General features: G+C 40.3%; 1 protein-coding gene across 2 annotated transcripts in view; it reads right to left on the reverse strand.

Moving 5' to 3' along the window:
- DDR2 (discoidin domain receptor tyrosine kinase 2) overlaps positions 1–23,692 on the reverse strand; it is an 83,814-nt gene that overhangs the window by 51,888 nt on the left and 8,234 nt on the right. For both annotated transcript variants that reach the window (XM_020798567.3, XM_072998242.2), the window contains exons 2-5: positions 20,591–20,701; positions 7,859–7,961; positions 5,277–5,508; positions 2,073–2,220 (exon numbers count right to left, since the gene is read on the reverse strand). In XM_020798567.3, coding sequence (XP_020654226.2) covers positions 2,073–2,220; positions 5,277–5,508; positions 7,859–7,961; positions 20,591–20,675 — 568 coding nt within the window. In that variant the 5' untranslated portion in view covers positions 20,676–20,701. The remainder of the gene's footprint in view (positions 1–2,072; positions 2,221–5,276; positions 5,509–7,858; positions 7,962–20,590; positions 20,702–23,692) is intronic.

Below are 23,692 nucleotides of genomic sequence, written 5' to 3' on the forward strand. Positions count from 1 at the left end.
AATAGCGAAAACGGACATCGCTAAGCGAAACAGGGGGACCTAAACTGTCATCGCTAAGTGAAGCAAGGTCCCAAACATTGCTATGCGAAATTTCCCCATTGGAAACATCACTAAACGGAGCGCAGGATCGCTCCAAAAACCTCATCGCTAAGCAAATACAGTGGGGTCTCTACTTAAGAACTTAATCCATATTGGAAGGTGGTTCTCAAGTGGAAAAGTTCTTATGTAGAATCTGCATTTCCCATAGGAATGCATTGAAAACCATTTAATTCGTATCTGCTCTTTTCCGTCCATAGAAACTAATGGGAAGCTGCTATTCCGCCTTCTGCCACTAGAGGGGGACATGTTTTCTTTTTTTCTTAGGTCAGGGAACAGTGTTAAAAGCACTTCTGACGAAGCTAATTTTGAAGCAATGGACTGAAAACCAATTAATCCGTTCTGGCTGTTTTTTTGTTATGTAGAGGTGCGTTCGTACATTGAAGCATTAGTTCCCATAGGAACTAATGCAAAGCTGGTTAATACGTACTCTACCACGTACTCTACCACTAGGGGGAGAATTTTTTTAAACCTAAGATGACCTAAGGTTAAAAAAAGAGCAGGAAAAGTTTTTTTTCCTGTTCTTATCTAGGATTTCTGTTCTCAAGTAGAAGCAAAATTTAGCAAACGGAGCTGTTCTTAAGTAGAATTGTTCTTAAGTAGGGACGTTCTTAAATAGAGACCCCACTGTACATCGTTAAACAAGGCAATCGTTAAGCGAGGCACCACTGTATTTGAATCAGCCTCAAGGGAAGTCCCATGTAGAGAGAAATACAGTAGTTGATCTGGGAAATGTAAGTTTTTAAACTTTTTAAAACCTTTTTTTAAACTTCCTCTGCCCCTCCACAGAGCAGAGGTAATGTTTAATTTGCCAATATCCTGAAGCAGCTGTCTTCTTAAGCCACTTCACAATACAGTGGACCCTTTACTTACGGAATTACAGTGGACCCTCGACTTACAGACTGCTTGATTTACAGACTTTTTGAGTTACAGACTTCTCTGGCCACAAAATTTAGATTCGACTTGCAGCCGGAGAATCGACTTACAGACCAGAAAAAAACCAAAATGGAACAAAAATAGAATAAAAACCGCTGGTTGTGGGATTAATCGGTTTTCAATGCATTGTAGGTCAATGGAGATTCGACCTACAGACTTTTCGACTTGCAGCCACTGTTCCAATACGGATTAATTCCGTAAGTAGAAGGTCCACTGTAATCCATATTGGAATTGTGGGTGCAGGTTGAAAAGTCTGTAGGTCGAGGCTCCATTGACCTACAATGCATTGAAAACCGATTAATCCGTAACTGGCCATTTTTGTTCCATTTTGGTTTTTTTTCCTGGTCTGTAGGTCGATTCTCCGGCTGCAAATCAAACCTAAATTTTGCAGCCAGAGAAATCTGTAACTCGAAAAGTCTGTATGTGGAGCCATCTGTAAGTCGAGTGTCCACTGTATGGAAAACTGACAGCAGCAGAAGCCAGACCAAATATGGTCACTTGAGGTGAGCATGCCATTTCTATGTAGGGATCCCTTCAAATGGCATGCTGGACCTCTACCCACCCCTAAGGCAACCTCATTTAGTCTGTGCCAGCTCACTCCAAATACGCCTGTGTAGACAAGCCCTGAGACAGTGGAAAGGTGATCTCAGTGAGGTCACAAGGAGTAGAAAGAAGAGGGGGGAGGAAACGACTGTTGCCCTTTGCCCTAAAACCACGAAAAGCAAGCAGTCCCACCTCACTTGTTGTTCATGCTATTGGAGCTTGGGCAAGCCCTGCCATATTGCTCACCAGAACTATGGTGAGCAATATGTTCCTTGTCCAGGGAAGCAGCCAGGCACCCAAGGTCATTCCTGTCCCAAAACTCATCAGTGTTAAACATAGTTGGCTTCTGTGTCAGATTGGCTGTACTTTGCCACCCTCTACCCACCTAAAACCTACATTTTGGACAGGACTAGATGCCCTGAGGAAGCTTCTGGGACAGCCATAATGTTGCCTGTCCTCAACATTGGTTAGTTTGAAGGGACGGATGCTGTGCTTACCCAGCCAGACACAGCCGTAGAGCTCCACCCTGAGGCAGACATTTGTGGAGTGATCAGTCACAGGGATAAAGCGAATGAATCGACCAATGATTGGTGGCTCTAGATCTTTCAGGACAATGTCATATGGGTTCGTGTTTCCATCAATCACCTAGGATGGGAAAAGGATATGCAGTGAGGAAGAAAATGGCTGCCGGGCAAAACAAAGGCAGAGAGGAGATACACCCATACTCACTGGATGAAAGTGAAATTAAAACAAAGCCAAGCAAAGCGTGCTGCTTATATACCTCCCCATAGCACTTCAAGCACTCTCTGAGCGGTTTACAAGTTAATTATGCAGGCTACACATTGCCCCCCCCCCCAGCGAGCTGGGTACTCATTTTACTGACCTCGGAAGGATAGAAGGCTGAGTCAACCTTGAGCCAGCTACCTGGGATTGAACCCCAGGTCGTGAGCACAGTTTTGGCTGCAGTAAAGCGGTTTAACCACTACACCACGAGCACTTCCATTGTTTTGATGGTGTTCTCTCGCTGCTCAGCATAAGAGACTTTTCCATGTAAATCTTTACAGTTCTGCTATAAAGTTAATCTAAGTTCCAAAGTGATTGCAAATTATTTTCATGACTTCTCTCACTTAATACTGAGGATTTAAAATTTGATTGAATTCTTTTTTCTTTGACCTGCTTATAACTGAGTGCCAAACTACACCTTTTGATAACTAGAAGGTCTATGATTAATTTCCTGGAGCGTGTTTCTGGTTTTGTTTTACTAATTCCAGCTTTATAGGAGCAGATCTCTCCCTCTGACCAACAGAGGAGCAGATGCGCTAGAGATACTGAACAATATCTCACTACCTCACCATCCTAGCTCCAAATTGCCATTTGCTCATGGCTGTAGCTTTCCCCTTATTGACCAAATAACAGCTGGGAGGTTATGGAGGAATTATATGGTGAATGTAGAATCCCCCATGAATTCCACTTCCCCAGTGAAATTAATAGCCCTCCTGCAGTTCAATTTAGTCATTGCTTTTAAAATGATTGCAAATGTCCTGACATAAAATGTACTTGGCTCTCACTTAAGGCAGCAAAATTACATTTCCTGACAAGATAGCAGATTTACATGATAGAATTTCCTTGCATGCCAATCCTTTTCATATTGGAAGACAGCATGTCAGGGGGAAAGTGAGGCTACAGCTCTTCTTCCTGGTATATTTTTGTAGGAGTGTTGATTGCAACCTCTCACGCTGTCTGTGATTTGAGTGATTGGAAGAGATTCTGGGGGGCTGCAGCAATTGTCTGTCTATATAGCACTACTCAATCATTCCTTTGGCCTTTGATTTAAAAGGGAGACATGCCTCTCTGCTGAGTGGTCTTTCCCTCTTTTTTCTCAATTGTTTGTTTGCTGTTGATCAGTTCAGTTAGTTGCTCCGTATATGTGCAGTAAAAAAAGCAGCATACATGGTATGTAACTTCAAGTAACTGTAAGTAAAGGAATGTTTTTATTCTTTCTCCCGCAAATGTCTAAGAGTGAGTTATTGAGATTTTAAGTACCATTTAATGAGAAAGAGTTCGACTCTGGTGAACTTGTAGCTATTCTTTTCTGTGGTTCTCTGTACTTCTACAGCAAAAAGGAATTTTACCAGAGATTCAAAACATTGCAACAGTTTCCCATGTGTGGAGATGTGTTTGTTTGTCTGTTTACATAAGTGCTTAGTTATACAATCCCTATCATTTGAAATGTATCAGTCAGACACAGGTGTTCCTCCTTATTTCAATATAGGCTCTTGACTGTTTGGAGCAGTGATCCCCAACCTTGGGCCTCCAGATGTTCGTGGACTTCAACTCCCAGAAATCCTGGCCAGCCGAGGTGGTGGTGAAGGCTTCCGGGAGTTGTAGTCCAAGAACATCTGGAGGCCCAAGGTTGGGGACCACTGGTTTAGAGCAGTGGTTCTTAACCTTTTTGAAAGAAACGCCCCCTTGAGCCATTGAGGAAGTTATCATCGCCCCCCTCCCCACGATGATATTATTTATTTATTTATTTATTTATTTATTTATTTATTTATTTATTTATTTATTTATTTATTTATTTATTTATTTATTTGTGACACTTAAATCCAATGACCCCTGAAAACAAAATTCAATTCCAAGAAAATGAAATGCCCCAAAAAAGTAACATTTAATGATTCAGTTGCAAGCAAATTTTAAGACGCAAAAAGAAATATAAAAAAGGGCATAAAAACAAACTGCAATGCAGGAACTAAAACTTTCAAGACAAAAACTCTGAAACTAAATTAAGATTGGAGGAAAATATATATTCATGCACATTGTAAAAAGGCTGTAGCCATCTTCACAGGTTTGGCTTGCTCCAGCGCCCCCCTACCGCCCCCCTTCTGCTCCAGCGCCCCCACACTGCCCCTTTTCATTCTACTGCCCCCCTGAAAAATGAAATCGCCCCCAGGAGAGCATTATCGCCCAGGTTAAGAACCACTGGTTTAGAGAACCAGATCTCAGTTGGGGAGCAAAGACAGCTTAGCGGGCACGGAGCTGATTTAAATTTGAAGAATAAACATGCCACCAACAGCGAATTGAGAGAAAGGAACAAACAATTCAAGGCAAGTGCAACTTGAACAGGCAATTCATAAAAAGTAGTCAGGGTATGTGGAACATACAGAACAGACTAAGTTAGAGCTGTAATACACCATCTCTTGTCCTCTTATGTTTCCCCTCTACAAATAATAAGCACACATTGGCCAGCAGTTTCTTTTGCTGTAGACATCCCACCAAAACCTCTGGGCATTGCACAACCAAGGGCCAAGCCAACACAGAACAACGTCCCACGTCAAAACCATTTAGTATTTCTGCAAATGACAGCCCCATTTTTCAGGTTTAAATATCAATGCAAAAACTTGAGGCTCGGGGTATAACTTTGAGGCTCTGTATTTCCAATTCAGAAGTCTACAATGTTTGTTTGTTCATTTGTTTCTTCACTCTGGCCACAGCCTCTGCCCTTTCTGAGGCCATATTTCCAGGTTCTTCGCAATGCATTCTGGAAAAAGTCAGAAAGCAACCCACCATACAAAAGTTTGTGCAGAATGAATCTGTTACTTAGCACAGATGCCTGCATTGTTAACAACAACGAATAGCAACACCACCGTGTGTCTTCCCCATCAACATCACCTCCCTCCCTCTCATCCTCCGGGCTGCCTTACCTGCTTCCCATGTCTGTTCCGCCAAGTGATCCAGCGGGTGCCATCCCGGCTGTAATTAATCTTGTACATTGGAGCAAACTCGTTGCCGTGACCTCCTGCATGGCGACCCTGGGTTCCCACCAGGGTGATGAAGTGCAAAGCATGTAAATCGATCTCTAGGAACTCTTTGAGGTCATCTGGTTCTACAGGGATCTCAGGGCACCAAGCACCATCCCCATCTTCTGAACCCAGCCTGTAGAAATGCAGAGACCAAGTTTGTCTGATGCAGCCCATCGGTAAAGAGTTGCAGCCAGTTTCCTCCATTGCCTCCATCTCCCAAGCTTTATATGCAGCAGGTTGTCCTCATATTCATTCCCTTGTAGGAACAGGCTCCAGCATCTTCTCCTCTTATGACATTTTTCAGGCCATCCCACACACTGCCCCGATTTCCCTCTGCACCCCCAATTCCCAGCTCTCTTTCTCCACCTATGTTCCTAGTGCCAACCGCTATTGACCACCACATCTTTTCTACCCTGGTGAATACATGGCACAGTTAGATCTGAAGGAGCAAGGCAGTCCTTGCCCAGTAGAATGGAGGATGACATGACAAAGCATGACAAAGGAATAGGTTGTGAACAGGCTATGAGAGACCAACAGACCCCATATTTTGCAAAGGAGGTGGCATATATTTTCCCTCCTGCCTCACAACAGAGAACCCAGAACTGGCCAAATGAAATCAAACAGCAGTAGATGCAAGAAGACAAAAATTTCCACATTAAAAAAACAAGTTCAAATCTCCTCCCACAAGATCAGGTGGCGGCCATTAGCTTAAATAGCCTAAATGTGGATTACACAGATTCACGATAATAGGCCAACATAAGAACATAAACATAAGAACATAAGAAGAGCCCTGCTGGATCAGGCCAAGGGCCCATCTAGTCCAGCTCCCTGTATCTCACAGTGGCCCCACCAGATGCCTCTGGGAGCACACGAAATCACTGGATATCTGTCTCCTGATACCCCTCCCCTGTATCTGGCATTTTGAGGTACCTTCCTTTTAAGCCTGGAGATTATACATCCTTGTCATGGCTTCTAACCTGTGATGGACTTTTCCTCCAGAAATCTGCCCAATCCCCTTCTAAAGGCATCTAGGCCAGATGCCATCACTATATCCTGTGCCAAGGAGTTCCACAGACTAACAACATGCTGGGTAAAGAAATATTTTCTTTTGTCTGCTCTCACTCTCCCAACACTCAATATCAGTAGTTATTGACCACAAGAGCTCAAGAACGCTGGCATTTAGGACCCAGGCAATTCTGAATACCAGATCTGGTAAACAAGCAACAGGAATGACCTGCCTATAAGCTTCTAGCTGGTGTGTGATTTGCCACTGTTGGAGATGGAATGCTGGAATAGATACATTCCTAGTTTGTTCTACTCTTACAGCATTTAGTACAAGTTGAGCAACAACTGAAAGAAGCACTGGAGAAGGCCCATAACACAAGGTGCCATGTCCTAAGGCTGATTAGTAGTGTACGCTCTGCACTGTATCTCCTAGTCCTAGAGATACAGGGAACAGTTATAGTAACAACCTGGGTTTAGTTCGTGAGGCAGTTCGCTGGAACCTACACATACCTGTCACAGAACATTACTGCTGGAGCAACTGGTGCTCTTTTGAGATGGCATCATGAAATAATGGAAGTGGCAGAACCCATGCTACTCAAGTCCAGTGAAGTTGTTGATGTCATGACCCATACTCACATTGGACATTGCAAGAACTAAGTTAAAAAGGCCAGTATCTTCTCCATCATCCAATGTCCCCATCTAGTGGCACACAGCGAGCCATCTTATAAGGCATCACAAGTTACAACAGTTATAAGGGAAGGAGCTGCTAAACGATCCTAATTGAGATACATCAACTGAGGAACTCTCCTGAAGATCCTTATAAGGTGTCAGAGGGGACTCTGTAACTCATTGCGTTGCAGTCAAGAGCTTGGACACGTTGGAGACAGTGTGTGCCAAGACAGCAATAACAGCACTGAAAACTGGCAGGAACAAAAAAGGTGTCCAAAGGGAATGCCTACTCCCAATGAGTAACTATTTCTCTCCCAAATAGGATTCCTGATGAAATCAGCAATTAGACTTGCAAATTCAGCTCATGTGTATCATTTAGTGGTACACTATAAAACAATAAAAGTATAGTAAATGTAAGACATGCACTAATGGGAGAAAAATGACACAATGGGACTTGAGGCACACCTTTTCTAAAAACATGTTAAATGTTTTGATGCCACCAGATTCACTTGAACAGGGTCTGAGCCTTGGCCTAGATCTGTCACCCTCTGGTGTCCGCTGTGGACAGACAAAACACGCTTGCTTTCTTGGCCACTAAATCCTTTCCAGTCAGACAGTGGTGGAGAGTTCTAAGCCCGGGGAGAAAACAAATGTCAAGTTGAGCAAGATGATTTATTTCCCATTAAATGAGGAGCAGAGTTAAGGGAGAGTGGGGGAGGACGAGATAAGTATCTGCACCTCTTGGGAACCCTCGGGCCCTCGAGGCCTGCCTGCTTGGTGAGAAAACCCTGGGTGCCTTTTCCTCTTACCGTCCGTACTTGGCTGCGGTGGATTCGGACCACTGACTGGAAGCAGAAATGTCCTCGTCAGGAATGTGCCCACCTGACATGCCTAGTGGGTAGCGGCAGACAGCTACAGAGAAAGAGAGAAGAGAAACATATATACTGTACCTCCTGTCATACCCACAGTTGGTTTCTTTGGAAATTATTTTTCATTTCTATCACACTATTTCTAATCACAGCTTTAAAATCAAGGAGTCTAGCCAGATGGCTTTTCTCTGATGGTATCAAATACTGTAAGCTGCAAATAAAAAATATTTTCCCCCATACATCTTCTGTATTGTTGTTAGCTTTTCTGGATTTGTATGTAGTTAAACTGCCTTGGGTCCTTTTAAGGAGAAAGACAGGGTGAAAGTATTTAAAATTAATTAAATGAATAAATTTCAACCATATCACATATACTTTATTCAGGGGTAAGAGCAGGATGCTCTAAACAAAGTGGAAAATATATGGTATAGATTATATATAATCCGGGGGCCCCGCAATGTCCTCACAGGGAATCCGTGAAAGCTTGAAGAAATGTTATGATCTTTTGCAGTTAAGGGAAGGGGAGAAAGAGAGAGAGAGGAAAGGAAATGTAGAACAAAATCTTTATTTCCCTTGCTTGTTTGTATAAAAGTAGGCTTTTCTAACCTACCACCTCCAGTAAAAAGAAACAAAGTAAAAAAATCGGTTATGAAAATAACTGTTTGATAGCAAATAACTGATATTTCTACACACGATGAGAACATGCACATGAGTGAGGCTGAGTAAAGTGACTTTTTGATATTATTACAGCGAATTTCTTAATAACAGATTTTGACTGAGCCTCAGAACGATCACTGGCTGGAATACCTGTTGATTCGCTTCATGTGTACAGGTCCTGAAGACAAGCAACCACCACAGTGTGTGTTGCGTTATGAGATATTGTATAAGAAGGCCATGAAACCATCAAAATTGTCAAGACATCTCAATACTAAACATAAAGAACATGTCACAAAGAGCACAGCTTTTAAATTAAGGAGCATGAGCTTCAAGAAAGTTTAAAAAATGGTTTTAAACAAGACTGCAACTGGTTATAACAATGAAAATTTGAACCTCATTTGAACCTCATTTGAAGTTTCTCAACTGATAGCAAAAAACTGATAAGCGCACACAGTAGCTGAAGAACTTATATTACCTGCTGCAAAAATCATGGCTTCTGCATTGATCAACGAGAAAGCTGCCAAGGACCTTTCCTTGTTACCTTTGTTGAATGACACAGTAAGAAGCAAATCAACGGTTTCTCAGCCAATATCAAGGAACAATTATTAGAAAGACTTCACATGTCTTTACACTGCAATTGGACAAAAGCAGAACAAGGCAACCTTACTGTGCTATGTTAGATGTCAGCACGAGAGAAATGTTTTTGAAGACATACTGTTCATCTCCTCATTGGCACACACTGCAGCTGAAGTATTTAACAGCTTAAAGGGATTTATCACATCTCATGACATGGATTGGTTGAAATATGTTGGAACTATCAAAGGGATATGACAATATTGACCTTTTGTAAAGACAAACTTGTGCGAAAAATTATCCTCTTCTCTCATTTGTTTTAAAAAAATAAGTATAGAAACTGTTTGAAAAAATGTAGACTCAGAACTCTGAATACAAGTCTGAGCTATTACTGTAAGTCCAATATAACAAAAGTTGTAAGTGAAATGCAGCACTGGCCTTCTCATTAATTATAACTGCATTAATATAATATGTTCCTTTTTTATCCCACCCAACTTGGGTTTAATTAGGTACAATTTTGTAGGAATTACAGTATATTTATTTCCTTTTCTAATGTTCATTTTCATGTGATATTTTTCATAGGTGTGTCATATTAATGATTTTATGTGCTTGTAATTTCACTTTCTCTAGCAAGAATTAAAGACTATGATGATGATGATGATGATGATGATGATTATAAATAATCAGGCATAGTCAAAATTATAAAAACATTGACTGGTATTATATAACAAGTACAGTATCTGTTAAATATCGGTGCAGTATATATGCTGTTCCTAATAGTGCTGTTTTTTGCAGCTCTGATGGTGTGATTTCTGAGATCTGCAACTGCTTATAGTACTGGGTGAAGTTTCTTGAAAGCAGCAGCAACAACAGCAACAACAACAACAACAACAACAACAACAACAACAACAACAACAACAATAATTTGTATGGAATCATTACAGTACAAATATTATAAGAGGAATGTGTGCATTAATGGATTCATTTATTTCTCCCTTCTCTCCAAATTTGAAGACCCTTCATGAGATATGTTAAATCAATATTTTCCTTTTCCCAACAACAAATGTAACACAATTGTAATTTAACAACAAATCATTTTTCTTCTCTTGCAACAGACTACTGTTTTTACTACTCCTATGGATACAGAGATGTGGACTCACACTACAGATGTGCAAAATGACATTTTCACATTTCTTTATAATTCTTTCAGGAACGTCTCTTCCATTTTTGTATCTATTTACTGATCCTTTTGTTTTACCCTAAAGGGAACGCTTCTTTTGTGTCATTCCATTTTGGATTTCCCTTTTTTCTGGCATGTCAAAGGCTCTAACCTCCCCCCCATCCCTTAAAATCCCTTGAAAACTACTCCAAAAAATCAGAGGCAAGGGAACAATAAATCAGTCTAGTTCAAAAGGAGGGAATAGTACACGAGGAGGCAAAAAAAATCATTCAACATATTCGGGCACAAGTTTATATAATAACATTCACACAGACCAGTGCTACACTGGCACAATTCCAAAACCGAAACAAAAGGGTCACCCAAATATATAGCTTTATACAGAATAAATACACATTAAATTAAACAAACAACCATTTTGAAAAATCAGTCAATGGGGGAAAGCATTTTTCCATACACTCAAAGGTGGGGGGATAGGGAGGAAAATCCCACAGTTTGTTTCACCAAACCCAGAGTTCACAAAGGTATCCCAACACGCCTCTTGACACGCTGCCACCAGTTGATCTCTTTATCAACTTATATTTCTTTATGAAAGACTGTTCATTCAGTGCTGACTTTTTAACAGAAACAGGTTTATTGATTATATGTGGTTTCAGGAATAATTCTTAAGCACCATAGTCTCTCAAGACTGAAGGATGCTAAGTATATCTAAGAAGAATCTTAAGCACATTCTTAAAGCTTCACAAAGCTTCAATATTTAGCTTTAATCTCTTCTATATTAATTAACCCAGGTCACATTCTGACTACTCACTGCCTAATCACTCCTTAAACACTCTCTGCCCCAAAACCCCAAACGATCCTCTTCTCTAGCTCTCTCTAACTCCCCCTCAACTTCTCTCCCAGGCTCCGCCTCTCTGCACCTCTCTTGGTCCCGCCTCACAACCATATTAACATATAACTTATGAATAATGCATAACTTATAATGCATAACTTAGGGTGGACGCCACACCCCCATACTCTCAAAAAACAAGAAAAGCAAACACTCCAATAAAGGTTAAAAATAAATTCAACGCCCCTAAAACCAAAACTACTAGAATATGGGGAGATTTCTGTCCCTGCTCCCACATGGTGCCTTCGCAACTCTTCTTTGAATTCAGCAGGAAGCAAAAATAATCTAAACTAAACTAGACCAAAAAAAAACGAAGGAAAAATCCCCAAAAGAAATGCAGTGACAGCAAAAATAATTAAGGGGGGAACACTCCCAAATTGAGAAAAACAGGCAGAAAACGAAATGATCTAAGCACAATCCAAGATGAAGGGCAGTAGGAACTCTCACACCTGTAAGAAATGACTGAACCAAAGGAAAGCCCTCGTCCTCACTGGCTTCCAAATTATTCCTGCCTTAGTACAGCTTGAAAAATTCTGGTTCCTCTCCAGACATTCTGATTGGCTGATATAAATTTTGTCAGGCAATTTGGCAGATAAAGAATTAATGCTTAAATTAAATAGTTACCGGGGGAAAGCACAAAGTTTTCATCTACTGCTCTTTCGTTAATACAAATCATATTTCAGAGGCTCTGTTTAGAGAAAAGAACATGAAAAAGAAAAGGACAACCTCTTTTGTGGTTTTGTGAAAGCACAAAAGATCCATCCCTACACTATGCGGTGGAGAAGAAACAACTCCGCTCGTGGCTTGCACTGCTAACATGTGCCCTCCTGTGGCTTTTGCAGGGTTTTTTTTTTTAATTAAAGGCAAGAATCCAGTTACTGATTCCATACAATCAACAACTTGCACCCAATAAACAGTCTCCTTATTTTGGACCCATGTATAGATGTATTGTTGTTGTTCAAAAATACAAGGCTCAGTCAAAATTATAAGAACATTGACTGGTATTATATAACTAAAACAAGTTTTAACCAAAAACCTAAGTATCTGTTAAATATCAGCACAGTATGTATGCTGTTCCTAATATTGACATTTTTGTAGCTCTGATGGTGTGATTTCTGAGATCTGCAACTACTTATAGTACTGTGTGAAATTTCTTGAAATTGTTCCCAAAGCCCCGATGATCACAGGGGCCACTGAAGTGTGTTTCATCCACAAGGAAGATATTTCGATTGCCAGGTCTCTGTACAGTGGGGTCTTGACTTAAGAATGACTCGAGTTAAGAACATTTTGACTTAAGAACCGCTCTCGTAGGAAAATATTGACTTGACTTACATACTTAGATTTGAGTTAAGAACTGAAAAAAAAACCACGTGGGAGGCAGGGAAAGTGCAAAATGTGAACTTTCAGTTAACTGTTGGCCAGTGAAAAGGGTGCCTGTCTGCTTCCTCACTCCTCCCAGCGTTTAGAGAGTGGATTGGGAGACCGTCTTCAGACTGCCTGGTACTTGTACTGCCTGGACTGTATTTTCCCTGCCTTCCCTGAACCTTTCTTGACCTAAGAAAAAAAGAAACAAAATACCCCCCTCTAGTGGTCGAAGGCGGAATAGCAGCTTCCCATTAGTTTCTATGGACGGAAAAGAGCAGATACGGAACAAATGGTTTTCAATGCATTCGTATGGGAAATGCAGATTTGACCTGAGAACTTTTTGACTTGAGAACCGCCTTCCAATACGGATTAAGTTCTCAAGTCAAGACCCCACTGTACTTAGATTTTCAATTTTTTTATTTTCAACTCTGGCATTCCCTCGAATAGCAATGTCTATGATTTAGAATATTTCTTCATTCTATTACTACTATGTCTGCTGTGTTATGTTCAAGGTGTCTATCCTTTTGGATCCGGAAATCCCACAAGATCTTAACTTCCTCATTTTCTGACACCTTCTCTACCTGGTGTTCCCACAGGTTTTTAGAAGCTAGCAAGTTATATTTTTTTGCATAATGACCAGTACACTAATTTTGCCACTCTATCATGTCTAATTTTGTAATCTGTTTGTGCAATCTTTGGACATTCGCAGATAAGGTGTGACACGGTTTCATCTTTTTCTTGGCAGAGTCAAGTTTTAACTTCAGCTATAGTGCCAACGTTTCTTGGGACTTTCACACTATAGCTGAAGCAAGAGTTATAGAGGAAAAAGACAATTTCAGGTAAAAAAGGGCAGGCAGGAGAAAAGTTAAGGAAGCATTCCCGAAACCCTCCCTTCTATTAGAAATAGCTCCCTCTTGAATATAATTTGAAACATAGAAACATTAGCTGGGTTGACGTTACACATGTCTCATCTACACTATGACACAGGCTGATCTAGGTAGCTATTTTCCAAGGCCCCTGCCTTTGTTGCCTGGGCACCATAAACGGGATATAAGGGAATGGAAGATATGTCTGTGATACAGAGAGTCTGCTATGGAGTTATGGGCCTTCCTATGACTGCTAGATCCTGCATAAGGGAAAACAAAATACTGTAGTAATTGTGGTGGCATAGACACAAAATAGGATTGCTATATTTCTATTCTTCAGTTGTGGACAGGCTTATTTCTATATTGTGCAAATCAGGTAGCTTTAGGGGTATATTATGCAAATTAAACTTATTTATTGTTGCATTGTTTTTCTACCAATATATTTCAGGCTTAGCATCATTCATCCAGTAACAACAGATCTACGAGAGCCAGTATAGAGTAATGGTTAGAGTGCTGGACTTACCAGCCAAAACTAAGACAGCAATCACACATGAAAAAAGAACCCCAGTTATAATGATTCTTTTCATCCTTCTGTTATACTGATACATTTTTCCCATGGTCACATGGTACATATAGCTGCAGAAATGTTCGCATTGTTTTTAACTGTATTGATTCATTTCATTCTATATGACTACACTTCTTCATAAATTTGAATCAGTTCATTTTCTCTGCTGTTTCTTGGGGCAATCAGGCCCCCCTTGTCCCTTTTTTTTTAATAACAAAGATAATATACCAACAGTGCAACAGAACGGAGCAGTACGAGCCTTCTCCTTCCTTTTTCCTTTCCCTCCTTCACTCAGTCATCCCCCTTTCCTTATTTCCCTGCATATTTCTCCTTCTTCAGTTCCTGGCTTTCATTTTTCTTTTCACTTTTGCATAACATTGGGAGGAGGAAGTGGGTTTTGAAAGACTTGCAAAATATTGCAAAGAGCCGGGTTAGAAAAGAGAGAGGGGAGGCATTAATACTATACCCTTTTCAAAGCAGGAAATGTCCCTTTCTGTGCTCCAGTCCTTTTTCACCCATGGGTGGGAGCTGTCTCCTTTTAAGCAATGTATTCAGTGATAATTGTTACTAGCCACTCTTCTATATCCCTTAAAAATTAAAAAAAGGGCACAAGATCATCATGCTGAGATGATGAGGAATAAAGTGATAGATCATTAGTACAATTTATAACAACCCTCCTGGCAAGGGGGAAATAAATAAATAATATTTGCTGTGCATCATGTGGGTGGAAAATTATTAAACAATCTAAAAACTGGCCAAATTGGTTCTATAACTAGGGTTCTTTTGGCTTGTGTGATCAAGCCTAACTTAGAGGATTGTTTTTAGAATAAAAAAGGGAGAAGAGAACTGTGTAAAGCAGCTATGTACAGTCCTGGTGCATATAAATAAATGATGACATTTTGCCATGCACAAAGGCTTCTGATGGTAGCCTTGATGAATTCATCTCCTTTTTTGCCTTATCAGGTAAAAACAAAAGAACAATTAAAAAAATTAAGAAGACAAAAGAGAAAAACATTTTGCCATAATCCACTTCTAATCTCTATCCATCTGTCTGGATGGACAGATAACAAACCAATTGGGCAACTCCCATATTCTTGTGGGGAGTTTTATTTGCAACCTCGCATGCTGTCTGTGGTTTGTGTGATTGAAAGGGACTTTTCTGAGCTAGGATAACTGCCTATCCAGCACTACTCAGTTGTTTCTGCCAGTCTTTTACTTAAGTGAGAGCCTCACCTCTCTGCTCTTTCTTTCCCTCTCTTTACTGTGTTGGTGGCAGTTGTTTGCTTGCAGTTGATCTCTTCACTAAGTATGTGTGCAGTAAATCTATAATTTCAAGCAACTATAAGTAAAGAGAAAGATTTTTTAAAAAATTCTTTCTCCTACATATGTCTCAGTGTGAGTTATTGAGACTTTAAGTTCAAGTTAATGAGAAAGGGGTCAATTATTCTCTGCTTTTCCTTTGACCATCCTCCAAGCAGCAAGCATGGAGGGGCTCCAATTTTCCCCTGACTGTAACTACTGATGGTTACTCTAAGATATCTTTTTTCCTACTTCAAATGCATCTACCCAACGTTGTATAGACCAAATGTTCTTGGACTGGAACCCCCAGAAACCTCGGGTAGCACGGCTGGTGGTGAAGACTTCTGGGAATTGCAGTCCAAGAACACCTGGATGGCTCAAGGTTGAGAATCACTGTTTTAGAGTGATTTTTACTATACAAAGTGCTAGTTTTGTGTGCAAACTAGGGAGGGGGGTTGGTGATCTCTCCACATTTTTTTCTGCCTTATGCTGTGCAAACAAAAGGAATAACCACATTTCTAGAAACCAGTTTTCAGAACAAAAATTGCCCAATACAATTTCTGCTATCAGTGTTTACCAATGTGTAAGATCTATTTATCTTAACAGTACATATATCTCAGTGAGCAACTCAAAGGGCATACCATACTCACAAGACAAATAAAGGCAGAGATAGTTGTTTGAAAAGAAAAGTGTTACTTTCTTATACTTGTTGAAACCTCTTTTCAGAAATTTAAGACCTGCAAGAACCATAAACTGAATAACATTAACAACAAGCTTCTAATTTAGGGTATGGTTATATTAGTGAAATTCATTGGATTCTGGATTGGCTTTTTTCATATTGATGTAAAGTTACGTGGTAGTGACGTGAATTGTGTGTTGCTGTGTGCATCCATCCCCTTGGGACAACTTTTAATCCAGTGCTAAACTTAGTTTTAGATTAATCCAAGGAACTAGACAAGAATTCCCACTTTCTTGCCCTAGCACTGACTTCCTCACAGCCACTCGCTGTTGCTGCTCAGGTGTTATTTTTAATATTTGCTCTTCTTTATTTCTTTCAACATGGGATAATACTAGTTCAGTATTACTGGCAGAAAAAAATGAAACAGACATAACACATGGATGTGCGCCCCCCCCACACACATATTGATGAGTCCCATTGAGGCTGCTTCTTGACGTGCCTCTTTGATCCTCTGATTTCCTTCTCTGGTAGTTCTTTCCCCCTCTCCTGCTCCATTCCTTTCAAGCCCTCCACAAATGTGTGCTCCTGTTGAGTGCAGGCAAGGTTGGAGAAAACAGGGGAGAGAGACCAAGAAGAGAAGAGGTATCTCTCTTCCCCCTCCCCCCAGGTGCCTCTTTCAGTACATATTTAAAGTGATAGCAGTCTCCTCTCCTTGCCTGAAAAATTCAGTGATGGTGCAACTCCTCTGGGAGTGGCGTGGCAGCAGAGGAACTTGTATTTTTTTTAAAAAAATATTTCAAATATACTGCTGCATTGCATAAGCACTTATGCAATATTCCATTTAACTTTAATATATATATATATATTCAAGATATTTACGCCCTTCTGTTCCCTTACATCCTGAAACCCATGATCTTGATGTCCAAAACTTGACAAACCCCACAGACACAATTTACTCTGACAGAGGTGTTCACATATGCCAAAACCATTAAAAATAAATAGATTTCACAAGTGAATTAAAATAAACAAACCCTCAATGGTTGATTTTAAAAAAACAGTTTACAACAACAACAAAAACACTTCACATTAAAATAAATCTGTGCTTCCCTGTGCATCATGTAGTGAGCATTTTAAAAATTAATTTGTGGCATGCTAAACCCAGTTCAAAAACAGCTGGGGTTTTTTTTACATGTAACTGAGCCTTCATTCTCCTCATCCTCCTTTCCTCAAGTTAGCACCCAGCTAAGCTTCCAGATGCTTAGTAAGAGGAGTATTATCAGAGCTTGTAGAAGTTCTTATTTTGGATTATGGCTTCCATAATACCCAGGTTCTCACAGAACAATTTCCCCGAAACATTTTCTGCCTTCTACTTCTGGTGTAGAAGGACTAAAAACTTGCTTTAAAAATATATGAAGGTCTGCAATGTGGGCCAGCTGATAGTCTAAACAGGCAGTGGATGCCATGTCTAAAATACAAGCAGAACCCAGGTCATACAGCACTCCTAGGCATAGAAAACTAGCCACAAACACTAAGAAGCAAACACAAGCTGTAGTACACAGCCATTAATTTAGATTCCAGAAGATCCCATGAGGATCCTGTGAACAGCTTTTATTTAAAAAAAATTGATGAGCATAATTTATTCCATTTGCATGGAACCAGTGTAATTATGTCACGTGTTTTTCCAGAACAAGGTTTTTATTTCACTGTAATCACTGCTGCTATGTAATTAGAATCAAAACAGGAGCAGTGTTCTGAAGATCAGAGGGAAGCTAGAAAAGCTAAACAGAAGACATAAACCAAATATTTACACTGATGATTTCTCAGGCTGAGAGAGCTCATCACTTGAAATGGTGGCCATATACCTTGCAGCTTCTGACTCCGCAATGCCCGAGGCCCAAGCAAATTTCAGACTCACTGTATTCACAGTCCCTGCGTTACTGTCCTTTTCAAAACACTGGCTGCAGCCAAATCTGGCCTTATGACACAAACTCTTTTCAAGAGACTGAACAAAATCATCTCAGCATCCTATTCCAGCTCTCTCTGTGGTGATGGTTTGAAAATCAGGAAGAAATCATCACAACTTCTGACATGCCATCTTGGCAATCTCTCCCACAGTTTCTTTTTTAAATGGCAGGAGGGAGGAGAAAAAAAATCTTAAGGAACGCCCAAGCCCAATTGCCATAGTGTTGAATAGGAATCCCGCAGCACCACCTTCTGAACTCATCCCTCCAGGAACAGCCTAGGCGAGGCACTGAAAAACTGTCTCTCAAAGTCCCATCCCTGACAGGCAACCCAGAATGATATCATAGTTAATGGTATTGAAAGCCACCAGGAGGTACTCACTTCCACTGTTCAGTTTTCTAGCACATGCTGCCCACCAAGGGAACCGAAACCAGTCTCCACATCAAACCCAGTCTGAAGCTAGATTGAAACGGATCTAAGGAATCCATCTCATCCAGAAACCTCTGGAGCCGAGATGCCACAACCTGCTCCTTACCCAAAAATAAAATATGGGACATTGACTAGAAATGATCCAATATACTTGTACTAATGTATGTTGTTATTATTATGTGTTGTTAAGTTGGAACCAAATTACATTGACCTTAACAGGGATTTAAAGGTAAGTGAGATATTTAAGGAGTGGTTTTACTTGTTCCACACTTCCATTGAGTTTCCATGGCTGAGCGGGGAGTCAAACTAGGGACTCCCAAGTCCTAGTCCATCAATCTAAACACTACCCCTCTTTTAAAAACAATTTAAGACTCTTACCAACCCTATACAGTATCTTGTAGCAGCAAGTTTATAAGTTAATTATTCACTGAATAAAGAAGGATTTTCCTTTTAGTTTTTAGTGGTTTTTTAATGTGCTGGATGACTCTATTGCTGAGCAATTTCCTGGAAAAAAAACCCAAATTCTAGCCTTGGGGTGTATAGTCTGTATTGAACATACTGCAATATGCTTTTTCTGTATAAGGGATTCAAATAACACCACGTTCCTCATCACATGTGGCTTAGTTTGCTAAGTCATAACTTAGAGGCAGGTTATGGACAGAGTTTTGGGCTGAATCCAGTGGTTAGACAGTAAACACGATCGAACAAGCAGCTCTTTGAGAAACTCTCTTGGCAGTTCAGCATGAAAAAATAACACTCAGGTAGCTGTGCAGGACCGGCTGAAGTTCCTTAGCTGGTTGCCTGCAAATCACAGGCAGTCACACATGGGAGACATGGGTAGTTTTCCACTTCCACATTGGGAAGAAGGTGCCAGGAAGTCAGCCTACAGCTCTCCTTAGTAGTCCCTCCAGGGCTCAGTCTGCTCAATCCATAGGTTTCATCAGACACCCGAGGAGGTGGTTTTAGTGAAGCAGCAAAGAACTAATATGTGCACTAGGCCTTTTTTTTTCCTGCCACAGCACTGCCCAGCAGACGCCTGACAGCACAGGTACTCTGTCAAATCAGGATCCTCATTTTATTTCTGCTCTTATATCCTGAATTTCTTCAGACTGCTTTTATATATATATATTTTAAATACCTTGAGATTTTGCATGGCCAATTTTTGGTTTATAACATCATTGACAGTGGTCAGTAAACAAAGGACCCACATGCTGCCCCTGTTTCTACCTCACAAGCCACTTGCACCCACCATAGGTCAGAAATGAAGATAAAAGGGGAGGTTGACAAACTGGTTCTATAAACTAAAGCCACCCTCATTTCTCCAGGGGCTGGGGGGGGGGTTGGCTTCAACCTATAGACTAGTTTGACCTTTTTTCCTGCCTTCATTTTGGTGGGATGGGACGGAATGGGAGGGAGGAGAGATTCCATGGACAGGAAGCAAGGGTCTGTACTCTGGGTGCAGACCACCATCGATCTTATAGCATAGTTCACTTTTGTGGTGTGGGTGTGTTTTTACACTCCTTGCCTGTGTATGCCTCCAGATTTTTGCAGCTGTGCATAATACTTTTCAGATTAAATTGTTCCTGTGCAAGTTGCTCCACGTTTTGTGTGACATAACACAAACTAATAAAATTGCTCATCTTCCTCTTAACTTGGATTCCATAATTGATATACATCCAGCGGAAATTCCTTTGGTCACTGCTTGTCCAGTCATAATGAATACTCTTTCATTTCCACAGCATAAGGATGTAGATGAGCTCCTTAGACAGGTGAGGACTACCACAAGCATGGTTGACCTCTGTCATTCTTAGCTTATATATAAAAAAATCCGGAGTACAACTGGTTGAGTGGGCAAGGGTCATGGTGGACACCTATGTAAAATGAAGGATAAGTCTGTGGTGCCCAAAAGGGAAACTGGGGCAAGCAGTGTGTTTCTTTTAAAAACTTTTTCTCATAACTGGATCCAGATGGCTATTGGCTGTGATATTTAAATAGCATTTCAAGATTCAGAGGAGGTCTGCCTCTCAGTATTAAGTGCTGCAACGCAATAGTTACCAATATTTTGTATGCTAAAACCCAACAATCTATTGGTCAACAATTCCAAGTCCCATCATGGTATGGCCTTCTGTGGAATCCTGCCCCCATGGGTAACTTTGATCTCCAAGCCATTTCCCATTTTCTGGATTTGACTCCCATTGCCCTCTTATGCCTTACCTGGATTCACCTGAGCTTTCACGTTACTTAAAGTATCCAAAAGCAGCAGCAGTGTAGCGATCATTGTCTGGGGAGGAGTAAGCATTTTCAAACCTTCTCACAGCCTTGCATCTATAGCAGCCAAAGGAATAAAGACATAGATGAAAAATAAAACTGAAATCCTCAATATAGTATATTGGCTTCCAAATAAGCTCTGTTGAGGACAACTGGCTTTTGCTGTTATGTGCCACCAAGTTGCATTCAAATAATGGCAATGCAAATAGGATTTTCAAGATATGTGAGATATTTAAGGAGTGTTTACCATTTACCAGTGAGCAGGGATTTGAACCAAAGTCTCCGAGTTGCTAGTTCATCACTCTTACCCACTATATTAGTGGTTCCCAACCATGTGTAACCTAGGTGTTCTTGGACTGCAATTCCCAGAATCCTTCACCACTAGCTGTGTTGGCTGCCATTTCTGGGAGCTGCAGTCCAAGAAACTCTGGGATATCCAAGGCTGGGAACCACTGCACTATACCATAGCTGCACTCCTTCTAGGAAAGCCATCTGGCCTACAACCTGCTAGATTGGACATGGTTTTTCTTCTGAATATGAAAGCAGCCCCCCCCCTCTTTTTCACCCCAGCATTGTTATAGGTTGCTTTTCCTATGCTTTCCAAAATGGCTTACATTAAAGTCAAAGCAATTATTTATCACACACATTTGAAAAGCACAATAACAAATAAGTCAATTAGACTCTTCTAGCCAAGATGGAACTTGGGGATGGTGCATGATCACAAATGTTTATGCTTTGAATATTTGTTAATTTTGAAGACTTAGTTGACTAACACCACTCTGAATCTTGAGTGATTGCAGGTGTGACTACACTGGTTAGCTGAACTGAAACAACTGGTTTTGCTGTGGCTTGATTTGCACTCTCTTTTATTGTTGTATTCAGTTTGGGGGAGTAAGCAAAGATTCTGGATTGTTTCATTGTCAGCGTCCACACTGGCTCTCAGTCTGATGTGATTTGATATGTGCTCACGGCTCCTCTTCCTTTGATAGCACCCACCCAGCAATCCCTAATTCTCCTTTGTTTCCTTTTTTCTTTTTTTGGGCAGTGCAGAGGTAATTTATTGGCAAACTAATGTATTAATGCACTAAGGTAATCTAGAACTAATCCCACATATTAATAAAAAGTAGGGAGAATTATTATATAGGTGGGTATCCCTGTTGTCCTTACAAAAATCATGTCCCCTGCCTTAATTCATCACCATAACCATCCAGAGTCATGGCCCCACAAAACAAACAATCACATAGGAGAAAAACACTGTTCAAATTGTTCCAGCTTTTAAAAAGTAGAAACCCCCAGTGGCATGGAATAAAACTCCAAATCAGAAGCAAAAAGGGCTGGGTTACTTCTAATTGGCCATTACATCATGTGACCAGATAGGCGGGAAATAAATAAATAAATAAATAAATAAATAAATAAATAAATAAATAAATAAATAAATAAATAAATAAATAAATAAATAAATGGAACCTTGGAATTTGCAGTGCAAATCTGAAAGTCATTGTAGTCACAGCCTGTATTTGATTCTTGGGACTAGATGGGATTGTGGTATCACCCAAAATAAAAGGTTAATCTAGAAGTCTTTTCTAAGATCTAAAGACTAGCAGGTTTTATCTGACATAAACCATCATCAATGGTAGCTGTTGTGGATGCAGACTCCCTGCCTGAGCTGGTAATAAATTTTCCAGCTGGACCTCACCATCCAGTGACTTAATACCTTTTGTTTATTAATTCACAAACTCCTCACAAGACACCTGTGCAAATTGGTGAAAAAAATAGCTATTGAACTAAAGTGCCATCCAGTACACATGTATGATTTCTGAATAAACATATGGAGGACTGCTCTGGAAGGCTTCTTTATTCAATAGATTTTAAAATTTCTTGTCCCTCAAAACATTTCATCCTCAGCCTACAATGAAAGGCACACACACAAGTTATACTTCGTCTGCAAACTTTTCTTATTAACCTGTCCATCCACCTGAACACCAGATGGCTTACGGTCTAGTGGGTTACACCCACAGCTGGGGCAGCAAGGGAGGGGAATAAGCCATTCTGATCTCATTTATAAAACCATCCCAAAACCAATCAATGCTTGTCCAGAGGCATTTTTCACCTCTTATAGGCAAGTGATTACAATCTTCCTTGTCTTCACCTATTCTAAAACCTTCACTGATCACTAGTTTCCTTTTAAATCCACTTCAGGTGTCAACTTTGATCCTGAGTGGCCTGTATATTTTTGTAGTCTAGAAAAATTTGGTTTAAAATAACGTTTTCTGGAGTTCTGAGCTCTGAAGTTAGAATTGCATGGCTCTTCATGCATATTTCTTGCATTTTTATTCACATAGGTTTGAGTGGGTGGGCCAGTCAGTGGGCAGAATTTTGCTAGGTTAGCAATTTGTGTAAATGTACTTGCAAGAATTCAGCTTGGGCTGATTTATTAAAATAACTTCTATTTCCTTCCAAATGGACAGGCAGTATGGAAAGTCTTCCATGTATGAGAAAATAGATATCCAGTAACAATGTTTTTTAAAATGCCTGATAAAATATTAATGTTTTAGCCAGAAAAGACAGCTGAGGCGCCTAACACCGAGAGACGCCCGGAAAGAAAGAAGAAACCGGGCCTTCTCGGCAGTGGCCCCTCAACTATGGAACACCTTGCCGCTGGAAATCACCCTGGCACCCTCGCTGGGTGTTTTAAAAACATTTAAAGACCTGGATCTTCAGGCAGGCCTTCCCTCCAGTCAACACCTGATTTTCTTTTCTCTTTAGTTTTTCCCTCCATCTTGATCTTCTAGTTTGCTGATTAAATTATGTGATTGTTTTATATATTTTTTGATGATTCTATTTGATTGTATTTTATAATGTCTTATACTTGTTTGTAAGCCGCCCCAAGTAGATTCTGTCTAGAGGAGCGGGGTAAAAATCAAATAATAAATAAATAAATAAATGTTGCAATTAATGTTATAACCCATAGGGCTATCAGAAAAAAAGAGTACATAATGAATTGATACCATTACTTCAGTGTGGCACTTTTTTAAAGAAAAAGCTCCT

Source organism: Pogona vitticeps, chromosome 4 (genome assembly GCF_051106095.1).
Source record: "Pogona vitticeps strain Pit_001003342236 chromosome 4, PviZW2.1, whole genome shotgun sequence".
Taxonomy (NCBI): domain Eukaryota; kingdom Metazoa; phylum Chordata; class Lepidosauria; order Squamata; family Agamidae; genus Pogona; species Pogona vitticeps.